This window comes from Spermophilus citellus, assembly GCF_964194105.1.
Source record: "Spermophilus citellus genome assembly, chromosome: 9".
Classification (NCBI taxonomy): Eukaryota; Metazoa; Chordata; class Mammalia; order Rodentia; family Sciuridae; genus Spermophilus; species Spermophilus citellus.
In genome coordinates, this window is record NC_138191.1 from 67299846 (window position 1) to 67323699 (window position 23854).

General features: G+C 38.1%; 1 protein-coding gene across 1 annotated transcript in view; it reads left to right on the forward strand.

Moving 5' to 3' along the window:
- The window catches only part of MCOLN3 (mucolipin TRP cation channel 3), a gene marked incomplete at both ends in the record, with an annotated part of 36477 nt that overhangs the window by 9881 nt on the left and 2742 nt on the right, over nt 1-23854 (forward strand). The window contains 10 exons of the mRNA XM_081307547.1: nt 114-343; nt 3578-3745; nt 10306-10459; nt 11599-11683; nt 11765-11861; nt 16987-17086; nt 19613-19725; nt 19809-19958; nt 23245-23346; nt 23453-23575. Coding sequence (XP_081163673.1) covers nt 114-343; nt 3578-3745; nt 10306-10459; nt 11599-11683; nt 11765-11861; nt 16987-17086; nt 19613-19725; nt 19809-19958; nt 23245-23346; nt 23453-23575 — 1322 coding nt within the window. The remainder of the gene's footprint in view (nt 1-113; nt 344-3577; nt 3746-10305; nt 10460-11598; nt 11684-11764; nt 11862-16986; nt 17087-19612; nt 19726-19808; nt 19959-23244; nt 23347-23452; nt 23576-23854) is intronic.

Below are 23854 nucleotides of genomic sequence, written 5' to 3' on the forward strand. Positions count from 1 at the left end.
ATTTGATACCAGACCTGTGTTTGGACTTCTTCCTGAACTAACCTGAACTCTCAAGCAACGTGGACTTGTGCCTTCATTCACCTACTAGAGCTCATGTTTTTCTTCTTCCCTAGAGATGGCAAATTCTGAGATAGGTATAAGTAGCTCCACCTCTCATGAAGATGAAAATCGCTGCACCTTCAACCAGCAAACATCTCCATCTGAGAAGCTTCTGTTAGAAGACCAGATGAGGCGAAAACTCAAATTCTTTTTCATGAATCCTTGTGAGAAGTTCTGGGCTCGAGGTAGAAAGCCATGGAAACTTGCCATACAAATCCTAAAAATTGCAATGGTGACTATCCAGGTAAGCAGCTCAGATCACAGGAGTGAGTTTGGTAAAAGTGTCTTTAAATAGCAAGAGAACAATGGAAAATAATTTGTAAATTCATGCATAATGGAGAATAATAAATAAGGAAACATAGGATCTCAACCTTTTTCTCCTTAAAATTAGTGAAAAGCTTTGGCTTTTTTTTTTTTTACTTTTTTTTTCTTTTCATCTTTCATTAAACTATAATTTTAGCCATAGATCTAATTGGTTTTCAGGGACTGACAATTTTAATATTTGGATTCCAATCAATAGGTTTAATAGTATGTGTATGTGTGTGTGTTTGTGGGGTGATTTCTAAATCAGCCATGGAAACTAGACATCACCTAACAGAAGGACTTCCTTTTCCTTCCTAGTTGGTTTTCTGGACATTTATCTGTCTTAAAAAATGTCATGGGTTTCTGCTAAAGGCAAGTTCTTGGATTCTCACAGCCCTGTGACCATGAGAACTATGCAAAGGGAGAATGTGAAGTTAAATGAAAATTGTCATTAGCCAGTGAGAGATGGAACCATTTTAATTAATAGGGAAATTTTGAATCTAATTACCTTGACATCTTTAAAATTTCTTTGAAAACCATATTTTGTGATGCCTATATATAGTAGTTGTGATTCATTCTCTTGAAAATATGTTTTCCTTCTGATGAGAGTAATTATCTCTTGTTAAAAACCATAGGGCAGGGAGTGGGGGGGGTGGAGAAAGGAAGGAAGAAAAACAAAACAAAACAAGCAGATGTTAATGGTGAAAGTAAATGATAGGGTTTTTTTTTTCTTTTGTTAATTTTTGTTTTCTCTTTTTGATGGACAACTGGTGTTAAAAGAGAGATTTGTGAAAAAAATAAAATCCTGACATTTTTAATTTTAATTGCTTTGTAACTGGGAGACACCAAGGGTAATTCCTATAATCCTATGAAGTTGGTAGAATGCTTGCATGTGTTTCTAATACCGGAAGTTATGTTAAGGGAAATGAACATTTGGATGATACTCTGTTCTAGTATATTACTTTACTTAATTCTAACAAAACCATTTTATTTAAAATTAATAAAATACTAGCATTACTCATATTGCAGAAAAGAAGACTGCTGTTTATAGTTTTAAAAAAGCCAACATGGCTAGTCAGTGGCAGAATCAAGACTTCGGAAGCAGGTGTACTCTCTCTCTAATATATCACTCTCAAAACAGATGCTGGACTCTCAGTATAGTATTTGTCAACTTTGAATTGAACATCTTAATTTCCAGGTGCTAAAACAATGTGTCACAAAAAAGTTTATCTGTGTTGTCTTGTATACAGGGGACTATGTATCAACTAAATGAAAGTATTATTGCTTGAAATACCACCCTAAGTATTTTCTGTAGACCAGACTAAATAGTTTTATAGACATCATCATGTTCAATTTTCAAAACAACTTGGAGGTGGGTAATGGGATCTCTATTTTACACACAGGGCACTGAGGCTTGGTGTGACAAAATAACTTGTCATAGTCAGGAAACTGGAAGAATAGAACTGAGATTCAAACTCAGGTTTATATCCTCTAACCCTGAGGTTCTCAATGCACTTTAATCTTTTAGGGAGTCCATCTAACCTTCTTATAATTAGTAGAGTGGTCAACAAGAAAACTGGCCAGTGGTTTAAGCCTGTTGGTAATAAGCATGTAAAAGGTGTTTAGGCGAGCTTTTAACAAGAAACTTGAGTTTCTTTATTGTAATGTTTCTTTACTAGTACTTGAGCAATCAAACAAATATCACATAAAGGCAACTTTGTCACTGAGCAAATGAGGGTGACATGGTGACAGTTTATCTCTTTTTATAAAAAAGAAGTCTTTCTGTTAAGTTGAAGATTTTTGTGTTTGTAGCAATAGAAGAAAAATGTCTACAATGACAGGCAACCTTCTAAGAATTATCCTTTCCCTCTACCTGGCTCAGTCTCTGAATTATAATAGTTATCTCAGTCACTCTTACTCTTGTCTGTCACCAGGCCCTTCAGGGCAATGACCTCATTATGTCCTCAGCACCCAGCTCAGTACTGGCATGTGGAAAGTATTCATGTATTTGAATGAATTGCTAAGAATATCCTGGGAAATCTTTGGAGACTTTTTTGGTCATCAAACTATTATCTTATTGGAATTTGAATGAGGACATTTGGCTTAAAGAGGGTTCTGAGGAATGGGAGCCAAGTTAGGTGGAGAGGATGAATATGTGGTGTTGGTCAGACATCCTAATGGGAGGAAGAAGGGGAAAGATTTCTCAGTTTCTTTGCTGATGGAGCACTGCATTGCTTTGCATAGTGTAATAGGGTGGAGAGAGCTTAGATTTAGTCTCCTGGGTATGGGTTCTAATTTTGATTGAACACTTGCTAATGTTGTGACTTGAAAAAGTTGTTTAACTTCTCTGATCCTTTATGCACTCATTTGTAAATTTGTTATATTAGGGACTATGCTGAGGGGTTGGTTAATAAATATGAGGAAAGTTCCTGGAATAATTTATGGCACATCGGTGCTCAGTGTTGCTCCCCCTTTCATATAAAATATGCCCTGACTCACCCTGGGATCTAAGTCTTTTTTTGATACTGAGGATTGAACCCAGGGGTGCTTTACTGAGCCACACATCCCCAGTCCTTTCAGACAGGTTGCTAAGTTACTGAGGCTGGCCTTGAACTTTTGATTCTCCTTCCTCAGCCTCCTGAGTTGCTTTGATTATAGAACATGCCACTATGCTGGCTCAGAGTACACTTTCTAAATGGGGAGGCTGAGGGAGAGGGAGAATAGAGTAGATATTGAAATAGATTGGGAGAGAAGAAAAGATGAAAGAGTAAAGCAAGCTTTGGGGTATGATTGAAAGGGTTTCTGTTACTATGGCAGCAGAGCAGTGAAACAAATTTTTGTGTGTGAACAATTGAGTTTCATGTGAAACTCTAGAGGCAATCCTGCCTAAATATTAAGAACACATTATATTAATATACTTTAACTTAGAGATGAGTTGAAAGGATATTTTTAAATTTTAGTCTTATTGTTACCATTTTGGAAATGAGGCCTAGGAATATAGTTTGGCCATGGGACTTAGACTTTCTTACCATGCAGTATCCAGCAGCTGCAAACCTCCTTGGTATCCTATGGAATTCATGGAAACTCTCCTTTGCTGTTCAAGCCTCTGTACCATCTATCTCCACTTTTTCTTTTCAGATTTTTCCCCTGCTTACTGTTTCTTTTTTCTTTTAAGCTGGTCCTTTTTGGACTAAGTAACCAGATGGTGGTAGCTTTTAAAGAAGAGAACACTATAGCATTTAAACACCTCTTCCTAAAAGGCTATATGGACCAAATGGATGACACGTATGCAGTGTACACACAAAATGATGTGTATGATCAGATCGTCTTTGCAATGAATCGGGTAAGTCAATGAGGGAAAGGAACAGACTGGGAAAATGGTAGCAGTGTACATCATAGAAACTGACCCTCAAGGACAGAATGGGAATAGTTTCATGTGGAAATGTCTTATGTATAAGGTCATTTTAAAATTGTCTTTTAAAAAACATTGCCAATAAACATTTATAAAACTAGCATTTGAGAAAAGCTTTTGTTTAGCACTAACAGAAATAGATACTTTAACGACTTAATTAAAAGCTTCAGAGATAGGGCTTGGCATGGGAACTTCAAAGATTTTAAATGATTAACCATGACCCTGATTAAAGTTTTCATTAAGTCTTCAGAGCTCCTGTTTGCAGAGGACCTCAACAAATAGTGAGATTATTAACTTTGCAGAGTTTATATAGCAATCAAGATCTGAAAGTTCATTTAAAATAAAGTAAGGCTTTAATGTCATATATTACAATGATTTTATTGTGCTATTGACTACCTGACAAACAAAAAATAAAATTGTTTTTGATACTGGTGAGTCTATAATCAATTTTTTTCCTAGAAATAGTACTTTCACGAGATCCCAAATATCTTATTTTGCAGCTGAAAGTGTTCTTGAAGTTGGTATTTCCAACCTGGGTTAGCTTATAGACAATGTTTCATAATTATTACAACTCTTCTTCAAAACATTATTTTAGTATGATTGTGACTCTTCATTTTCTAGAGACAATCTATGCACTGTGTGATGAAAAATTGTTAGACTTAAATATGTCTTTATGGCATTAAGATTTTGGTTAGCATTGGGAGTAGTAAAATTAGTGATAGAAATAAGTTGCATAAATTGTTAAACAAAATTACGTCCTACAATTTGTAGAGAGGAAATAGCATAATCCTCAAGAGATTAGTTTTTTCCATTTTTCTTTTTATTTATTTATTTTAATTAGGTATATATGATAGCAGAATACATATTTATTCATTGTACACAATTGCAGCACAACTTTTCATTTCTCTGATTGTATACGATGTAGTGTTGCACTATATGTGCAGTCATACATGTACCTAGGATAATAATGTCTATCACATTCCACCATCTTTCCTGCCCCAATACCTCCCCCCCTTCTCCCTCCCCTTTGCTCAATTCAAAGTTCCTCCATTTTTCCCATGCCTCTGTCCATTTGGGATCACCATCCACTTATCAGAGGGACCATTCAACCTTTGGTTTTTTGGGGATTGGCTAACTCCACTTAGCATGACATTCTCTAACTCCATCCATTTACCTGCAAATGCTATAATTTTATTCTCTTATAATGTTGAGTAATATTCCATTATGTATACATGCCACATATTCTTTATCCATTCATCTACTGAAGGACATGTAGGTTGCTTCTACAGTTTAGCAATTGTGAATTGTGCTGCTATAAGCATTGATATGGCTGCCTTACAATAGTATGCTGGTTTTAAGTCCTTTGGGTATAGACCAAGGAGTGCGATAGCTGGGTCAAATGGTGGTTCCATTCCAAGTTTTCTAAGGAATCTCCATACTGCTTTCCAGATTGGCTGCACCAATTTGCAATCCCACCAGCAATGTATGAGTGTACCTTTTCTCCCCATATCCTTGCCAATGCTTATTGTTGTTTATATTATTGATAACTGCCATTCTGACTGGAGTGAGATGAAATCTTAGAGTAGTTTTGATTTGCATTTCTCTATTTACTAGAGATGTTGAACAAGTTTTCATATACATTTGTTGATTGGTTGTGTATCTTCTTCTGATAAGTATCTGTTCATCTCCTTAGCCTATTTATTAATTGGGTAGTTTAGTTTTTTTGGTGTTAAGTTTTTTGAGTTCTTCATATATCCTGAAGATTAGTACTCTATCTGACATGCTTATGGCAAAAATTTGCTCCCAAGATGTAGGCTCTCTCTTCTTCTTACTTGTTTCTTTTGCTGAGAAGAAGCTTCTTAGTTTGAATCTATCTATCCCATTTATTAATTCTTGATTTTATTTCTTGTGCTTTGGGAGTCTTGTTAAGGAAGTCGGGGCCTAATCTGATGTGATGAAGAGTTGGGCCTACTTTTTCCTCTATTAGGCACAGGGTCTCTGGTCTAATTCCTAGGTCCTTGATCCACTTTGAGTTGAGTTTTGTGCATGGTGAGAGGTAAGGGTTTAATTTCATTTTGCTGCAGATGGATTTCCAGTTCTCCTAGCACCATTTGTTGAAGAGGTTATCTTTTTGCCAATGTATGTTTTCAGCTCCCTTGTCTAGTGTGAGATAACTATATTTATATGGGTTTGTCTCTGTATCTTCTATTCTGTACCATTGGTCTACATGTCTGTTTTGGTGCCAATACCATGCCATTTTTGTTACTATAGCTTTGGAGCATAGTTTAAGGTCTGGTATTGTGATGCTTCCTGCTTCACTCTTCTTGCTAAGGATCGCTTTGGCTATTCTGGTCTCTTAGTTTTCCAAATGAATTTCATGATTGCTTTTTCTATTTCTATAAGGAATGACATTGGAATTATAATTGGAATCACATTGAGTCTGTATAGCACTTTGGGTACTATGGCCATTTTGACAGTATTAATTTTTCTATCCAAGAGCATGGGATATCTTTCCATTTTCTAAGGTCTTCTTCAGTTTCTTTCTTTAGTGTTCTGTAGTTTTCATTGTAGAGGTCTTTCACATCTATTGTTAAGTTGATTCCCAAGTATTTTATTTTTGAGGCTATTGTGAATGGGGTAGTTTTCCTAATTTCTCTTTCAGAGGATCCATCACTGATGTGTAAGAATGCATTTGATTTATGGGTGTTGATTTTATATATCCTGCTACTTTGCTGAATTCATTTATAATTCTAGAAGTTTTCTGGTGGTTTTTTTTTTTTGATCCTCTAAGTATAGAATCAGCAAAGAGTGATAGTTTGATTCTTCTTTTCCTATTTGTACCCTTTTAATTTCTTTCATCTGTCTAATTGCTCTGGCTAGAGTTTCAAGGATTATGTTGAATAGAAGTGGTGAGAGAGGGCATCCCTGTCTTGTTCCAGTTTTCAGAGAGAATGCTTCCATTTTTCTCCATTTAGAATGACATTGGCCTTAGGTTTAGCATAGATAGCTTTTACAAAATTGAGGTATGTTCCTGCTATTCCTAGTTTTTCTAGTGTTTTGAATAAGAAAGGGCACTGTATTTTGAAGAGACTTGGTTTTAAGATTTTCATTTTAAGTGTATTGAATTTCTCTAAGGTACTCAGCACCAAATTGGTAGTTTTTCTTTTTTGGGGGTGGGGTGTTAAATAGAGGCAAGAGAGAAATAGTCCATTAAAATTTTTTATAAAACATCTTTACTGTTATTGACAGGCCTAAAATCAATCTTCAAAATACAATATTTGGCATTCAGGTCATTCTGCTTCTCAGATCTCCATGTTATTTAAATGTAAAAATCCATATAGATTCTTTATCCTAGTTGCATCCTAGTTGGTCTATTCTTGATACTATAATAAAATACCTGAGACTGGGTAACTTATAGACAACAGAAATCCATTTCTTACAGTTCTTAGGCTAGAAAATCTAAAACCAAGGCATCTGAAGGCTGTGTTCTCACATGGTGGAAGGGCTAAAGGACCTATCTTACTTTTAGTCCTTTTATAATGTTCTCAATCCCATTCATAAGGGCTTCTCCTTCCTAATCACTTCCTAAAAGTCTCACCTCTTAGTATTATCATATTGTGGTTTAATTTCTAACATAAGAATTTAAGAGGATGATAATACATTCAAACCACTGCACTAGTATGTCAATAAATAATACTAACCATGGTGATTTTCTTTGGGCAGGTGAGTCCCAGCTATCTTCCAAGCACCATTAGGTACTTTTAGCTGAGAATGAATACTATCTATTTTTATGAACAAATAGGATTTTTGTGGTTAAGAGATGAGTTATTCCACATGTATCTGTGGAGTTGGAAATAGGATAGATATCAAGGCAGGGAGGGTCCTTGTTTTCTGTGAGGACATGTCTTGACAGTAGAGGTGATAGTCACCAAAGGGAACTGTCAGGTGAGAGTGCCACCTCAGTCACTGGAGGCATTTCCATAACTAATTGTTCATGCTGAAGGGCTTAGTCCCCAGATGGCATCTAACTGGATAACCACCAGGGCTCATCCTGATCGAATATTGCAATTTTAACAGTTTCACATTTTACTATGCTTTTCATTTTTTACCTGTGCATCTACATTTGAGTGTCAAAGACCTAGTTATTTTGTTTTAATGCTGGGTCCTGGCTTTCATTTTACTTCCTCAGTCATTTTTGAGTCATCTTCACTGACTTCTTTTCTTTCATTTGCCCCTTAAATTTGGACAATTCTCAAAGATTTGTCTTTTTCCTGAAAAAATTCCCGCCCACACACACACACCCCACCCAGCTTTTGGCCAGCACGAGGATGAGGTGACTCCCAATCCGCTGCTCACTGTGCTTTTTGCTGTTCCTCAGAGCTGCCAGTCCACAGCAGCTTTGAGTTCTCTTCCACCTGCTCCCCAGACTGCTGCCTCTTTTTGGCCAGTTGCTTAGGTGTAAAGGCCTCAAGTTCTTCTTGGAATCTTTTATTCTTTTAACTCATACTGTATAAATTCCTGTGTCTGGTTCACCTCCCTTTTTTTCCCCACTCAATAGAACTCACCTGTTCTACCATTTCTTGGTTATTTTCTAAACAATTCACCTAGAATCACAGAACTGATTGCATAATATTTCTCACGATATAGATTTAAAGATAGAAACTGCCGCAGTCTGGCTGGGCACAATTCAGGAGCCACTTGTCAAAAGAAACCAACTTTATTTTTAGAACCACACAGGCCAAACAAAACAGCTCCTCAGGAAAAACCCTCAGAGCCCAAATGCCACCACCGGCTTCCCACAAGCCTCTCACACAAACACAAGCCTCACCACCTCCCACAATCCTCCTGCCCTTGAGGCCGATTGTCTGGGTCGCATGGGCGGAGCCAAAGAAGTCCCCCAATGAGCATCACCGCAGAGGAGCCAATCAGCTAGATGTTGCTGGGGCCGCTGTGAGCCAATCATCAGCTGGCACTCTGAAAGGGCAGGGAAACAGCCCAATGAGCATCACCACAGAGGAGCCAATCAGCTAGAAGTTGCTGGGGCCGCTGTGAGCCAATCATCAGCTGGAAGTCTGAAAGTTTGCTGGCAGCTGGAAGTTTGCTGGGGCCCCTTCGGCTGTGGCCCTCAATAGAAACATAGACTATCTTTATAAATATGTCTATAGCTCCATAAGCAGTGTGCAGCAACACAGAATTGTGTTTTTATTCTTTTGTGGTTTTACTCCACAAAAGGAGAGTTATAGAACAGGAGCTCAGATGTTTGTGAATGAGCTCATAAGACTCATTATAGGTGGTTGGATCTGGAGATCATAGAAGGGCCACAAACAAGCATTCTATAATCTGGAGCCATCAGTTTTAATTTTCTTTGCTTTTGGTGCCACGTCACTACTCAGCTTTTAATTTTGTTTGTATATAATCATCCAAAGGATAATTTGGGACCTTGCATCTGAGTAATAATTTCCTCTCAAGGCTGCAGAGGCCAGAGGGACAGATATCCAGCCTGATTAAAGCCCCACAGAGGCCACAGCCACTTAAGTGCCCTTTGCAGCGAAGTTCCCCAGGGTACTGCCTTCCAACCACACACTCATCTCACATCAAACACAATGAAGTTAGATGAAGACCAAGAACTAAGCATAGATTTGGTAACATGCTGCTCATTGGTGACCTTGGCAAGGCCCAGCTTGGAATGTACCACATAGGCCCATATTATAAATTATTTCCTTCATTTATCAAGGCATGTTTTCCATGCATCTTTTGTAGAATTATTGTTCTGTGTCCATCATACAAAATTGTTGATTCCAGGAGAGACAGGTATCACATACCTATCTTTATATCACCAATCATGCTAAACATATTGCTCGGGGTAAGCTCTGGAACCATCTACAGAAATCCATCAGGTGTACATTGCAATTATTTCAAGGTACCATAGGATTCTCCTTTGTAAAAGTATTCTTTTGTTTTATTTAGAGGACTCACTGAAACAAGGGAAACATTTCCAAGAAAGTGATTAAACTGTATTATAAAGATTAAGTTCCGTTTTTTAAAAGAAAAAGTTTAAATGGTGAGCTGGGAACAAGTGTATCCCATTTCTATTATAGTCGTAAGTAGAACTCGGATCTTGTAGGAAATATTTCAAAGATAAACAACATTTTTACTCATACTGACTGTAACAATCAGTCTCTGTACATAGTTCTTTAAGGAAGGAAAGAACCTCAAAGATGGTGTGGTTTCAGACTTTAGTTTTGCAGATAAGGAACCAGAGCTCAGAAAATGTGTGACAGACAGAGATAAGTCTTGAAACCAGAATTCAAGTTCAAGGGTGCTCTTTGCCCATAGCCTTCCAGGTGCTCAGCAGCAAGTCCACTTACTCTGCATATTAGTATCTCTGCCCTGAGGGGAGGTGGGAACCTGCCAGAGCTGGGGAGGGAGGGACATCATGGCTCACCTCTGCCCTGGCTGGCATGCCGCTTTCTATTTCTTTTTGGTCACAGTACTTGGAGCTGCGCAACATTTCAGTTGGGAATCACGCTTATGAGAACAAGGGGACCAAGCAGTCTGCAATGGCAATCTGTCAGCATTTCTACAAGCAAGGAAGCATCTGTCCTGGAAATGACACTTTTGACATTGATCCCGAAATTGAAACAGGTGATGTTCATCTATAAGCTGGAAGTTTAGTTTTTAACTCTTTGCTTTGTACCTAAAATCATTTATTTCATCTCTGAAAACATTGATATGGTCACTATTAGGGCATAGTAAGAATTATACGGAAGTCATTGTGTCAGCTTCTGTTCTAAGCCTTTACTACAACTCATGAATCCTCACAGAAACCCAGATAAAGCAAGGTTTATTATCATCCCCCATAGAAGGTTGAAGTATGGCTCAGAGAGTTCAGAGCTCTGCTCACGATGGAGCTAGAAAGAGGCAGCACTGAAAGTTGGCCCAGGCGGTCTGTGCTTGGCCATTATACTGCATCACCTCTCATGCCCAAAAGTCAATTAAAGAGATGAGTAGTATGTCTACAACACATCATGGGTTCACAGACTCTTTATGTATTGTATTAAGAGGGATAGTAAAGGACAATTGTAGCAATTACTGAAATATTTCTAAAATGCTGCTTTTCTTTTTTTGGTACTGGGGATTGAACTCAGGAGCACTTAGTTTAATCACTTTTCTGTGCCACATCCCCAGCCCTATTTTGTATTCTATTTAGATACAGGGTCTCACTGAGTTTCTTAGCCCCTCAATGTTGCTAAAGTTGGCTTTGAACTCACAAACCTCCTGCCTCAGCCTCCCGAGCTGCTCGGATTATAGGTGTGTGCCACACCACCAAACCTGGCTAAAATGCTTTTCTTTATTAAAAAATTGCTTATAGAGAAAAAATTGTCAACACATAATATTTTTAAAAACAGGGCCTTTAAACCGTTTAGAAAATCTTAAGCACTGCAAATGCTTCAAATCCTGTGTTTAGGATACCAAAAGGAAGTGGGAGGCACTCAGAGTTAGGCTTAAAAAGACAAGGAAGCAAGAGGGCATTCTATAAGACCCTAAGGAAATGGAGTTGGAGTCTCCATCTCCCAACCAACCCAGAAGTGCTGTGGTCTCTCATGTCTTAAAAACACAGGAGGCCCTGTAACCAAGTGGTATTGATGTCTAGCTTCCAAAATCTTAATTCAGAAAAACATGAGGCTCTGAATAACTGATCTTAAATGGGCTATCCTTTCAAAATGCAGTTTTATTTTTCTGTTTTAGGCACTACATCATGTTTTTGTTTCTTTCTGTGGCAGAATGTTTCTTTGTAGAACCGGGTGAGGCTTTTCATATTGGAACATCAGAAGAAAATAAACTCAACTTCACTCTGGACTTCCACAGGTGAGGGAAACAGACAGGAACGTAACTTGTGTTTGTTTGTGAGTGTGGAGCCACTGAGCCAATGCCTCCTCTCTTTTCTAGACTGGTGACAGTGGAGCTTCAGTTTAAACTGAAAGCCATTAACCTGCAGACAGTTCGTCATCAGGAGCTCCCTGACTGCTATGATTTTACTCTGACTGTAAGTGTGAGGTGCACTGAATTCAGTTCCAATCTGGAGAAAAAAAATCATTTTATCTAGTTATATGCTTCGCATTCTTGTATTGAGGCAAGATCAAAATGACAAAATATTTCCACATGAATGTTCGTAAGTGGGGCATGGATATAGCTAGTTCTATTTTGCTATAAATTATCTACTTGAGAAATTCTGTAACAGCAGGGACTTGTCTCATCTCCAGTACCAAGAATAGTGTCCGGCGCAGAGTTGATGTTCATACATGAAAGGAGCAGAGGTGTGTGGTTGTGTGTCCAAGGTTCCATACTGAGTTTCCTCATTGTGGATGGTTTAGCCTTCGGGTTATTGCTCACAGTGGCTTTCTCACATTGCCCCTGAATGTTCTGAATGTCTCTCCTCCTTCCGCCCACCCCATCACTTCTATGTTGTCTGCATTCCAGTTGCAGGTGGAGCTGTAAAGCTCTCTAGCAAGCAAGAGATGCTGTCATGTGAGTTTATCGGCTCACAAGATCAGATCACTCACGTGCTACTGTTTGGTCATAGCAGGAGAGCGTTTCAAACAACTTAGCTTCATATGATGCAGATTTCTGTTACTTCAATGGTCGTTTTAATCAAAAGCTATGCTTCTGATAGTCAGCTAATTGATTGTAAAAAAATCAAGTTTTCAGAGATTGAGGTTAGAAAAAAAAATCTAGCATATAATATAATGTAATAGTTATACAGGACATTTAACAAGAAAAAGCAGTAAAGCCATAAGACTAGTTTGAATTAGCCTACATATTTTGATCTTAATATTATCAGCAAGTTATGAATTATCAGTATTACTTGATTTCTTAAACTTCAGCTATCATTCACAATCTCCTCTCTTTATTCTTTCTCTCTTGGGTTTGAGAAATGACAATTTTCAGGTCTTTTCTAATTTTTCTACCTTCTTTGTGAACTTCTTTGTGATTCCTTGGTTAGAAATACATTCTACACACTGAACTCCTAGGTGTTTTGTGGGCTTCCTCTTTTGTTCACCCCCCTACCTCCTTTTTGGATTTTTATATGGGTTTAACAGCTTCTCCTTTTTAGGATTTTTCTCAGTGTTTATCATCAACTCTGCTGGTAGAAAGCCTCTTGAAGTCAGGAATCATTTTGTTAATGTTGTGATCCCTCAGCAAAAATAAAGGTGACAAAAATATTTGTGGGACAGGTAAATGAAATATTAGTGAGATCTGGACCCTTGTCAGTGGCCCAGTTCAGTGGTATCAGCAAACTGGATTTTTAGCCACAGGCAGATTTGTTTTATTTTCAACATTATTGTTGGATCATCCTAAAGCTATGCTTCTTTATGGTGGATTTAGCATTGTATCTCACAGAACTTCAGTAGAGCTTGTGTCCTATGAAGTGATTTAATAATAAAAGCCATTAATGCACCTGTATCCTTGGAAGGAAACATGGACTACACAGCATATATCTGACACAAAATGTAGGGGATCTGGAGTCAGATAAATCTGATTTCAGCTCACCAGTTAGTAGCTATGTAATGTTAGGCAAATTATTTATGTGGTTTGCACCTCAGTTTTCTCATCTATAAAACAAAAATCAATGTCTGCCTGACTGACAAGATTATCACCAAGATGTGAGATAATATATATACAGGACTGACTTAAGTATTTATTATGTACTGGAAAACAACTACTCTTCTTGGTTTTCTGTGTGTTTGTTGTTGCCTTTGTTTTTTTGTGGTGCTGGAGTTCCAATAGAGGGCTTTGCCCATGTGAGGTGAAGGACTCTACCACGGAGCTACCGCTCTTAACCTTCAACAGCTATTTTTAAACCTTTGTGTGGGTGCCCCCAGTTAGATTTATAATGGAAAAAAACAGCGCATTTTCAATCATGCATAGTACTTTAATGATTTGTGCATCATGTACTTTGAAGATCTTTATTAGAGGCATAAATATCTAGGATTCTTATATTCTCTTGAAGAATTAGTTCTTTCATCATTATGAAACAGTAGTTTTTAACCCTGATAACATTCTTTACTCTTCAGCTTTCTTTTGATTAGTGTTAACATGCTAAATCTTTTTTTATCTTTTTAATATTAGTCTATTTGTGTCTTTTTATTTAAAGTGGGTTTCTTGTTAGGCATAAAATTGTGTCTTCCTTTTTTATCCAGTCTTACAATCTCTTTTCATTAGCATGCTTAGGACATTTAATTTTCTGTGGTTATTAATGTTTCCCATTTTTTCCTGCCCTCTTTAAAAATTTTTATTCTGTAGTTGTAGATGGACAGAATGCCTTTATTTTATTTGTTTGTTTTTATGTGATGCTGAGGATCGAACCCAGTACCTCACACATACTAGGCAGGCACTCTACCAGTGAGCTACATCCCCAGCCCTCTGCTCTTTTTGATTAAGTATTTTTTATTATTTCATTTCTAATTTTAGTTATACCTCTTTGATGTTTTATTTTGGGGCTTACAGTATACATCTCTAAAAATCTACCTTCCAGTGATGCTACATCACTGCATGAATAGTAGTATTAGAACCTTATAATCATGACTGCACATCTCCCATCTTAGTTTTTATGTTATTGTTGTCACACGGCTTCTTTCTTTCCTTTTTTAAAATTAGAGCTTAAGGGTTATACATGGTAGTCAGGTTCATCTTGACAAACTCATACAACAATTTATTTCTGTATGTGTTATGGAGTTACAAAGCACTGTAGAAAGCACACGATGCTCTCATGTGAGTTTATCACCTCACAAGATCAGATCACTCACCTGTTACTCTTTGGTTATACCTTATTATTATTTTTCTTTAAATAGCCAATTATTTTTAAAAATGATTAAAATGATAAGAAAAGTATCTGTATATTTTCTTATGTACCTACCATTCCCAGTGTGCTCCATTCTTGTTTGTAGGACAGTTTTGCATCTGGTATCATTTTCCTTCTGACAAAGGGCTTTCTTTAACATTTCTTTCTCTTTTAAAAAAATATCTTTAGTTGCAGATGGACACAATACCTTTATTTTTTTATTTAGTTTTTTTTCTTTTGTTTATTTAGTTTTTTTTTAATGTGGTGCCTCACTCGGGCTAGGCAAGCACTCTACCACTGAGCCACAACCCCAACCTCCCTTAACATTTCTTACAGTCCAGGTCAGCTAATGATGAATTCTTTCAGCTTTACATCTGAATAAGTAATTTGACTTTATTTTAAAATACAGTTTGGATATAGATATCTTGTCTTTCCCCTCCATGGTACTTTAAAGATGTAACTCTTCTATCTAATACTGTTTCTGATGAGAAATCTGCTGTCATCCTTATCTTTGTTTCTCTGACCAGGATGTGTTTTCCCCTGTCTCTTTTTAAACATTGTCTCTTTATTTTTTAATTTAAGCAGTTTGGCTGTGAAATGCCTTGAGGTTATTTTCTTCATGTTTCCTATGTTTGAGGTTCATTGAGCATCTTTGATTGGTGATTTGTAGTTTTTATTGCATTTGATATTTATTCGTCATGATTTCTTCCCATATTTTTCTGTCATTTTCTCCTCATCTTTCAGAGAATTCAATTACATCTATATTTGGTCAATCATAGTTGTCCCATAGCTTTGATAATGTTCTGCCTATTTGTTTCATGTTTCAGTATTTATTCTCTGTGTTTTTCATTTTGGAAGGTGTTTATTGCTGTGTTTTCAAATTTACCAATTTGTTTCCCTGTGCTTTTTAATCTTTTCTAATTCTATCCAATATATTTTTCTTTTTTGTATGAGGCATTCAGCTTCTTCTGAACCTTATTTGAGATGTGATTGACATTAAATCATGATTTACTCATTCCAGATATTTAATGAGCACCTATTATTCATAAGATTCTAATGCTCTTCAAACAAAACATTTTCTCCTTGGCAAGGATTTCTGACTCTGCCACATAATACTGAGCATTTTTGTTGCATGAGGCTATTCTGGGCCCGCTAGCCACTGTGAAGGACAGTCAATGACAGTGCTCTCTGCTACATGTGGAGGAAAGAAGCTTGCAATTCTTTCTTTCAGCTGTTCATCTGAATAAGTAATTTGAAACAGAGTGACAAGATTCTAAACCCATTTGAAATCTCATATCTGGGGCTGGGGATGTGGCTCAAGTGGTAGCGTGCTCTCCTGGCATGTGTGCGGTCTGGGTTTGATCCTCAGCACCACATACAAACAAAGATGTTGTGTCCGCTGAGAACTAAAAAAAAATATATCAAAAAATTCTCTCTCTCTCTCTCTCTCATCTCTCTCTAAAAAAAAAAAAAAAAAAGAAAGAAATCTCATATCTGAAGTGAATCTGACTGCCTCACATGAAGAAGCTTCAATAAAATTAATCAAATTACAGACTTTCAACAAAGCTGCTTCTGGATTTGAGAGGGAGAGAAGAGGAGAGGGGAGGTGAGGGGCAGCGGGGTGCTGTGGGGCAAGGATTGATTTTCTTGCCTTGTCTTCCCTTTTCCCTGCATGGGGAGAGGGAGGCAGCTAGAAGGGGAAGACAGCAGGAGGCCTGTGAGGGGCATTCCAGCATAGCTTCACTCTGCTTGTTGCCCTGTGTCTTACTGGTTATCCCAGAAGCAAGACATGGTTGGCGACTTCCTGTCACCAAGCCCTTTATTATATATGTGAAGCTAGAGTGACCACATAATCTAGGCTCCGAATGAACATTTTGAAAGCTCTACCTGAAATGTGTCAAGACAGAATGAGTGCCTGTGTTAGTAAAACTTGCAGGAGCACTGAAAATCTACCCCCAGCTGAGGCCCTGCTGGAAATTAGGGTAAAGCATAGCAGCACCAGCTCTCACCACATCAAGAGGGTATCTGGAGGGACTTAGAACTGGTAGACGGAGTAGGTACTCTTGTTACAGAAGGTGTGCAGGGGTGGAGTGCTGTCCTAGAAATACAGGGTTTTGGAGACTATAAGTTCTCTACAGAAGACTCCTACAATCTTCTCAATTCACAGAGAAATAACGAAAACTTCCCAAGGTTGAATAAAGGTAGCAATAGGTTGGAGATGGGAATCTGGGTCTCCTGTACCAAAAGAGTTGCTTCTCAATCAGTACATCGTGGTATTTTAGCTTCAAAAACTGTACACATATCTTTGACCTTTTTTATTTCTTCACAGATAACATTTGACAACAAAGCTCATAGTGGAAGAATTAAGATAAGTTTAGATAATGACATTTCCATCCGGGAATGTAAAGACTGGCATGTATCTGGATCAAGTAAGTGATAAGTTCTACTCATTTTTGGAATGCTTACTAAAAAAAATGTAAAATGGTTATTAAATTACTGCCCAAAAGATGTGTGGAGCACCAAATAAAAGATTCCCAAGTCCCCAATTCTCTGCAGTATCAGTAGATATCTGATATTTCGGATAATATGTAAGTTATTAGTATTGAAATGACTCCTTTCATTCTCCACGTGTCCTTGCTTGGCTACTCCTTACTAAGAACATACTTATAGACCCCACTATGACCTACATGTACCAAACCGATAGATATTTATTGAATGCATATTGCATATTTCTATCTTCATTTTTCTCCTTTAGTATTTTAAAGTATCTTTGTGAGAGGCTGAATCCTTGTTTACAGAGGAAGAAACCAAGGCTCAGAAGTTATGCATACTATCTATGGTCATGCAGGCAGGGAGAAGTCAGGTATGATTTTACCCTGAAGCATCCCACATATTATAATTGTCTTCCATCCAGGTTAAAAAGTAGACTAAAGGAGAAAAGGGTCTACTCTTAGAATCCAGGTCTATACTGAATAATGTCAAGAATCTTGCATATGGAGACTTAAGGACTTGAGAAAACTGCCTGGAAAGAATTTATATGTCCATTTTATGGATAGATAATCTATCCATTAGATTTTAGATCCAAAATAGATCTATCCATTTTATCTATCCCTCATCAATAACAATGGAGTGCTTAATAATTAGGTCAGGGGTTCTTGGATTCCATTGAGAAAAGGGATCATGGCCGGTATATGCTAAGCAGTAGTTCCCCAGCTCCTCACAGGACAGTTAGTAGGCACCTAGGAATGGGTAGTAATCCTTGCTCAGACAGTATTTGGATAATTACTGTTTTAGGGGTTCCTACTAATTGATTTACCAAGTTTAAAAGTAATAATGATATAATATGAGTAAATGAAAAGAAATTTCTACATTGTAATTTTTTTTTGTACTGACAGGCAACTTTGAATGTATGAGGCTCTTGAATCACAAACTTTATTTCAATCACAAAGTTGTTTATTTCAAAGACAGACCTGTTTTGTCATCTATAAACACCATAATCCTTTCTCTTTTTTTCCACAAATTTTAGAATAGGGAAAATAGGAGGATATGAAAGTACCTGGCACACAGGCTTCCTCTCAGTGTTTATTTCTTGGTTTTGAAGTTTTTCTAATGTAGATGTAGACATTGTGTAGCCCTTATGTGCCTCATGGCAAATAGGGTGCTTCATGACAGAACTAGTCTTAAGTACTTTATCTTTGTATCAGTATAAAGCAGTCTAACTGGCTAGAAATAAGTTCTGTAGCAGAGCTGAGGCCTTTGTCCATCTCTCTTCATTGACTCTACTCGTGTAGCCAGAGTTTAAACCTTTTCTTTTATGGTACTAAGGACTGAATCCAAGGCCTCACACATGGTAGACAAGCACTCTACCACTGAGTTACCTTCCAAGCCCTTTTTATTTTTTCAAGAAAGAGTCTTGCTGAGATGCACAGGCTGGCCTTTTGATCCTCCTGACTCAATCTCCTGAGTCACTGGGATTACAGGCATATGTCACCATGTCTAGCAACTTTGTACTTTTGATTCTCCAAAAGCTCTGAGTGGGTGACCCTTTCTTATCACTCAGGTATCAGCTAAAACTTACTGCCCCCTAGGTGAGACTTCTTACTATGCAATATACACAGAACTCCTCCCCACTCTCCCACCCCAACTGCTCCACACACTACAGTGGTTCTCAAATATTAGCATCACCTAGAGGATGTGAAGACCCATAGAGTTTCTGAGGTGCATTTCTAACAAGTCCCCTAGGGATGCTAAGAACTAACAATATAGAGTGACAGGTGCTGGAAACAGCTGACAGAGGTTTAAACCCTGACTTTGCTACTTACATCACCTTGGGCAAATTATGTAACTTGCACAAGGCCCTGGGTTCAATTCCCAGCACCACAAAAACAAAACAGAACAAAACAAACAAACAAAAAAACAAAATAAACATATAAAGGACTTGGTGCTATGTCAAGAAATGTGCTCATTACATATCAGCTATTGTGATTTATTTGGTCTATATCCCTGACTTCTATCTGAAAGTATTTTGTCTATGTACTTATTTACTCCTTAACTTGTCTCACTGCAGTAGAACAGAAACTCCAGAAAACCAGGAGTCTTGTCCATCTGGTCTGTTACTGTGTCCCAAACTCTAGAAAATGGCAAATGAATAGTGGGTACTTAAGGAATATTTATACCCAGATAAATAGCTGTTAATAGGCGGTGCGGGAAGGATAATTCTATTTAGAACAAAAGATCACAAGCTGATAATTTTATTTGATTGATGGCCTTGGTGATTTTCTAAAGAAGGGCCTTCAATCTTAGTTAAATGCTGGTTGGAAGAATGTCAAGTCTTCTTTTCTTTGTTGTCTTTCTGGAAAGAAAGTTGGAATTTTCTGAATTATTCTGAAAAAGAAGTAGATGCCACCATCTTAATGTCTTATCACATACAAACTACATATGCTCTTTGCTTCTAGTTCAGAAGAACACTCATTACATGATGATCTTTGACGCCGCTGTCATTCTGACTTGCTTGTCTTCGTTACTCCTCTGCTTCAGGTCTGTGATTAGAGGACTTCAGCTTCAACAGGTAGGAACTGATGCTTTCTGGGAATGCAGATGGCATTTTGATAGACAGGGAAATTCACTGTACCTCTCTTCTTTCCTCTAAAGGAATTTGTCAGTTTTTTCCTCTTCCATTATAAGAAGGAAGTTTCTGTTTCTGATCAAATGGAATTTGTCAATGGATGGTACATTATGATTATCATTAGTGACATGCTGACAATCATTGGATCAATTCTGAAAATGGAAATCCAAGCTAAGGTAAATATTTTTCCTAATGATTTGTGACATTTCCATCATTAGTATCTGATTTGGATTAATGATAATATATTTTTGCAGAATGTGAGAATTCATTCTCTCTCTCTCTCTCCCTCCCCCACCCTCTCTCTGTGTATTTTTTGGTATCAGGGATTGAACCCAGGGGTGTTTAGACACTGAGCCACATCCCCACCTTTTAAAAATATTTTATTTAGAAAAAATATATATTTTATTTAGAGATAGGGTCTTGCTGAGTTGCTTAGGGCCTTGATAAGTTCCTCAGGGTAGCTTTGAATTTTGATTCTCCCGCTTCAGCTTCCCCAGCTGCTGGGATTACAGATGGTACCACCACTGGGCAATAATTTCTTCCAAGTTTTATGTTGAGTAAAGTTGAAATTGATAACAGTAATTTTCTTTACTCTAGTCAGGAAGTCTCTTAGGCAGATGTTTTTGGAGGATAATCCATAAGCCACTGGGTCAAAATCATGGATGCCCAGTAAAAATGCCCTGTTAGACCTTCTGAATCTGAACTCACAGGTGGGGTCTGTAAATTCTTATACACAACAAAATTCATACACACACCAAGATAATAATGGTGAGAGTTTTAAAAAATCTTACAAAATATATTAAAATCCTCAACATAAAAAGAATGGGTTAGAGGGCAAAGTAAGGTCAAGGTACTATGGTATGGTGCTTGCATTTGTTTCCTATCATTCAGAAAATACTCTCATTTACTTGCTTTTCCCATTGATGTGCTCCAAGATCATCCTTTTTAAGTTATGATTAACCTAGCTCTGAAAGAAATTCTTCCCCCAAGTAAAACCAAATTAAAAAACTAATATTGTTCAAAATAGTCTTGCTCAATCTTACATTTTTCTAGCCTTGGTGCAACTAATTATGACTCTGAGTCACAAAGGGAACCAGTGATGAGCCTGGGCAGAGACCATAATTGCAATGGCTCTGATCAAAGAGGAACTTATTTCTCTCTTAGTAATAGTCAGGGTGGGTATTCTAGGATGGCAAGTAGCTCAGCTCCCTGCTGTCATTCAAGAACCCAAGTTTCTCCCATTTTGTTTTTTTGCCATCCCTAAGGCTCAGCCTGACTACATGATCCACACTGGATCACCTCACAAATGGGTGGCCTCTGGGAAGTGAAACTATCCCCAAATATACATACACCAAGGGAATGGTGGAAGCTTTCCCCTGTTTTATAGCCTTGGTTCAAGGGTAGTAAACCTCATTTCTTTTCATATCTTTACTGGAGACAACAGTCAAACTGCACTGCAAGGGCATGTGCTTAGGAAGTAGATAAAAAAGAAAGAAGAAGGAGTGGTAGATTTGCAGCATATTTTTATTTTTACCAAACTCAATGATCACTCATCTCCATGAGTCCTTATTGGTGTCCAATAAACTTTCTCCATTTTCCTAGACTATTCATTCCTCCTGTCTCACAGATGATCATTCCTTCTCTTCTGAAACCTCTGACCCCACCCTCACTCTCAGCTGATGACCTTACTTCTTATTTTACAAGACCAAGAGGGGAAAACAAAACAGAACTTTGGCAGACTCCCACATCCCTTACCTACCTATAAGCATGAGTGCCTATACCTTCTGTTTTTTTTTCCTCTTTCCTGCGAATAATAGGTGCCCTCCCCACTCACTTACTCAAGGACACAGCTCCAGCTAGTCTTCCTTCTCTCTGAATCATCAATTTCCCTCTCTCTCCCACTAGTCATCCTCTAGCATGTTTCTCCTTTCAGAATGGATAAAATCTCAGCTTTATTTCTCTATTCCGGCTTCTGCCCCATTTCTCAGATTCCCTTTTTATAGGAAAGATCCTCAAAAAAGTAGTTATCTCATTGCTGTAGTTCTTTTCCTTCCCTTTCTCCTTATATCTATTCTTTTTTTAAAATTTTTTTAGAGAGAATTTTTTAATATTTACTTTTTAGTTTTCGGCAGAAACAACATCCTTGTATGTATGTGGTGCTGAGGATCGAACCAGGGCCGCACGCTTGCCAGTCGAGCGCCCTACCGCTTGAGCCACATCCCCAGCCCCTCCTTATATCTATTCTGATCAGGCTGCCCTGCCACTCTATGGAGTCTTTCTTCCAGTGATCTCCCATGTTGCGAAGTCCACGAATCAATTATTTATCCCCATCTTGACCTGTCAGCAACTTTTAACACTGTTGATCATTCTGTCTTTGGTGGCACTTTTCCACAAGGCTGTCACTTACCTGGCTTTCCTCCTGAGTCACTGACTGGTATTCAGACTTTCCCTTGCTGGTTCTCCTTCACCTTGCCAACCTTCAAGGTGTTGTGCTTGCATACCTTCTCTTTTCTGCCACTACCTTGGTAATATCTTCTAGTATCCATTAGCTAATGTTCCCAAATGTATATCTCCAGCTTGGAATTCTCTAGATTCCAGACCTGGGAATCCAAATGTGTATGCCACATCTCCACTTGGATGTTTACTTGTCCTCCCAAATTTAACTCACCTGAAACAGAAGTAGAATCCCCACCTCCACAGTGCAGACCTGCCTCTTCCATGGCCTTTCCAATTCCAGTTAATGTCAACTCTCTTCAGTTGCTCAAGCCAAAAACCATAGAGTCATCAAGAATTCCTCTTTCACTGATTCCCTCTCTCACACATGTAAGCCAAGAGGAAACAATATTGGTCTAGTTTTAAAAATCACCTCACCCCCACCACTATTCCCAGCCTGGTCTCAGCCATCACCAGTTCTTAGCTGTTATTGCAATAGCCCCCCCCCCATTCCTCCTCTAACCATCTGCTGTCAACCACAGCAGACATTTGACTATGAGGACCTATGCTATCCTTACCTTGTGTCTCCATATTCTATCAGTTGCTCCCTCTCTCACCAGGCTCCCTCCTGCCTCAGGAACTTTGTACTTGTTGGTTCCTCTGCCTGGAAATCTCCTTCCCAAGATTTTTGCTTGACTTGCTTCCTCATTCCTTCCAGATATTTACTCTTGTGCTACCTTTTCATTGAGATCATCCCTGGTCACTCTATTTCAAATTATGAACCTGTCCCCATTCCACATCCCCTCCCTGACTTTTCTTCTCAGCCTTTACCACCAGCTATCTCTCTGAACGCCCAGCCTCCCCCTGCTCCATCTAGAATGCCAGCCTCCTCGGGAGGGCAGGGAATCTTTTTGTGTTTTTTCACTGCTTTATCTTGAGCACCCTGGATAGTCCCTGGCTGGTAGTTACCCTATATTTCTTGCCCAGATGACTTTGCTGCTTGACTATTTTTTTTCCACTCCATCTTAGAGTCTAACAAGTTATGATGTCTGTAGCATATTTCTTGGGACTTCTACCTTGCTCGTGTGGCTTGGAGTCATCCGGTACCTCGGTTTCTTCCAGAAGTACAATGTAAGGAAGTGCATGATTCGCCATGCCGTTGGCATTTGTTTCAAAGTTATTATTCTGCTTTGGACCAATGACAAGGGGATTCTAATAACTTGTCTCACTTTCCCAGCTCCTCATTCTGACCCTTCAGGCAGCGTTGCCCAATGTCATCAGGTTTTGTTGCTGTGCAGCTATGATTTATTTAGGCTATTGCTTCTGTGGATGGATTGTGCTGGGCCCTTACCACGACAAGGTACTGATAAACCACATTTTTACTGTTGTTGTTACTAAGCTTTTAGAATGGGGCCAAGGGCTTCTTTATCCTTTTTAAAGGAACTTCTTTTATTATGTGATTAAGCCTTAACATGTGGAAGGTAGTATATCTATTGCCATATTTATAAACTAGAAAAATGTGACCAACTTGAGAGAATCATTGATTCACTCAACTACCCCAAATTCTGTTTGGAATATGTTAATTATTAAGTTCTTTCTACTATCAGCAAATTTTAGTCAATTCGATTCATCAGCATAT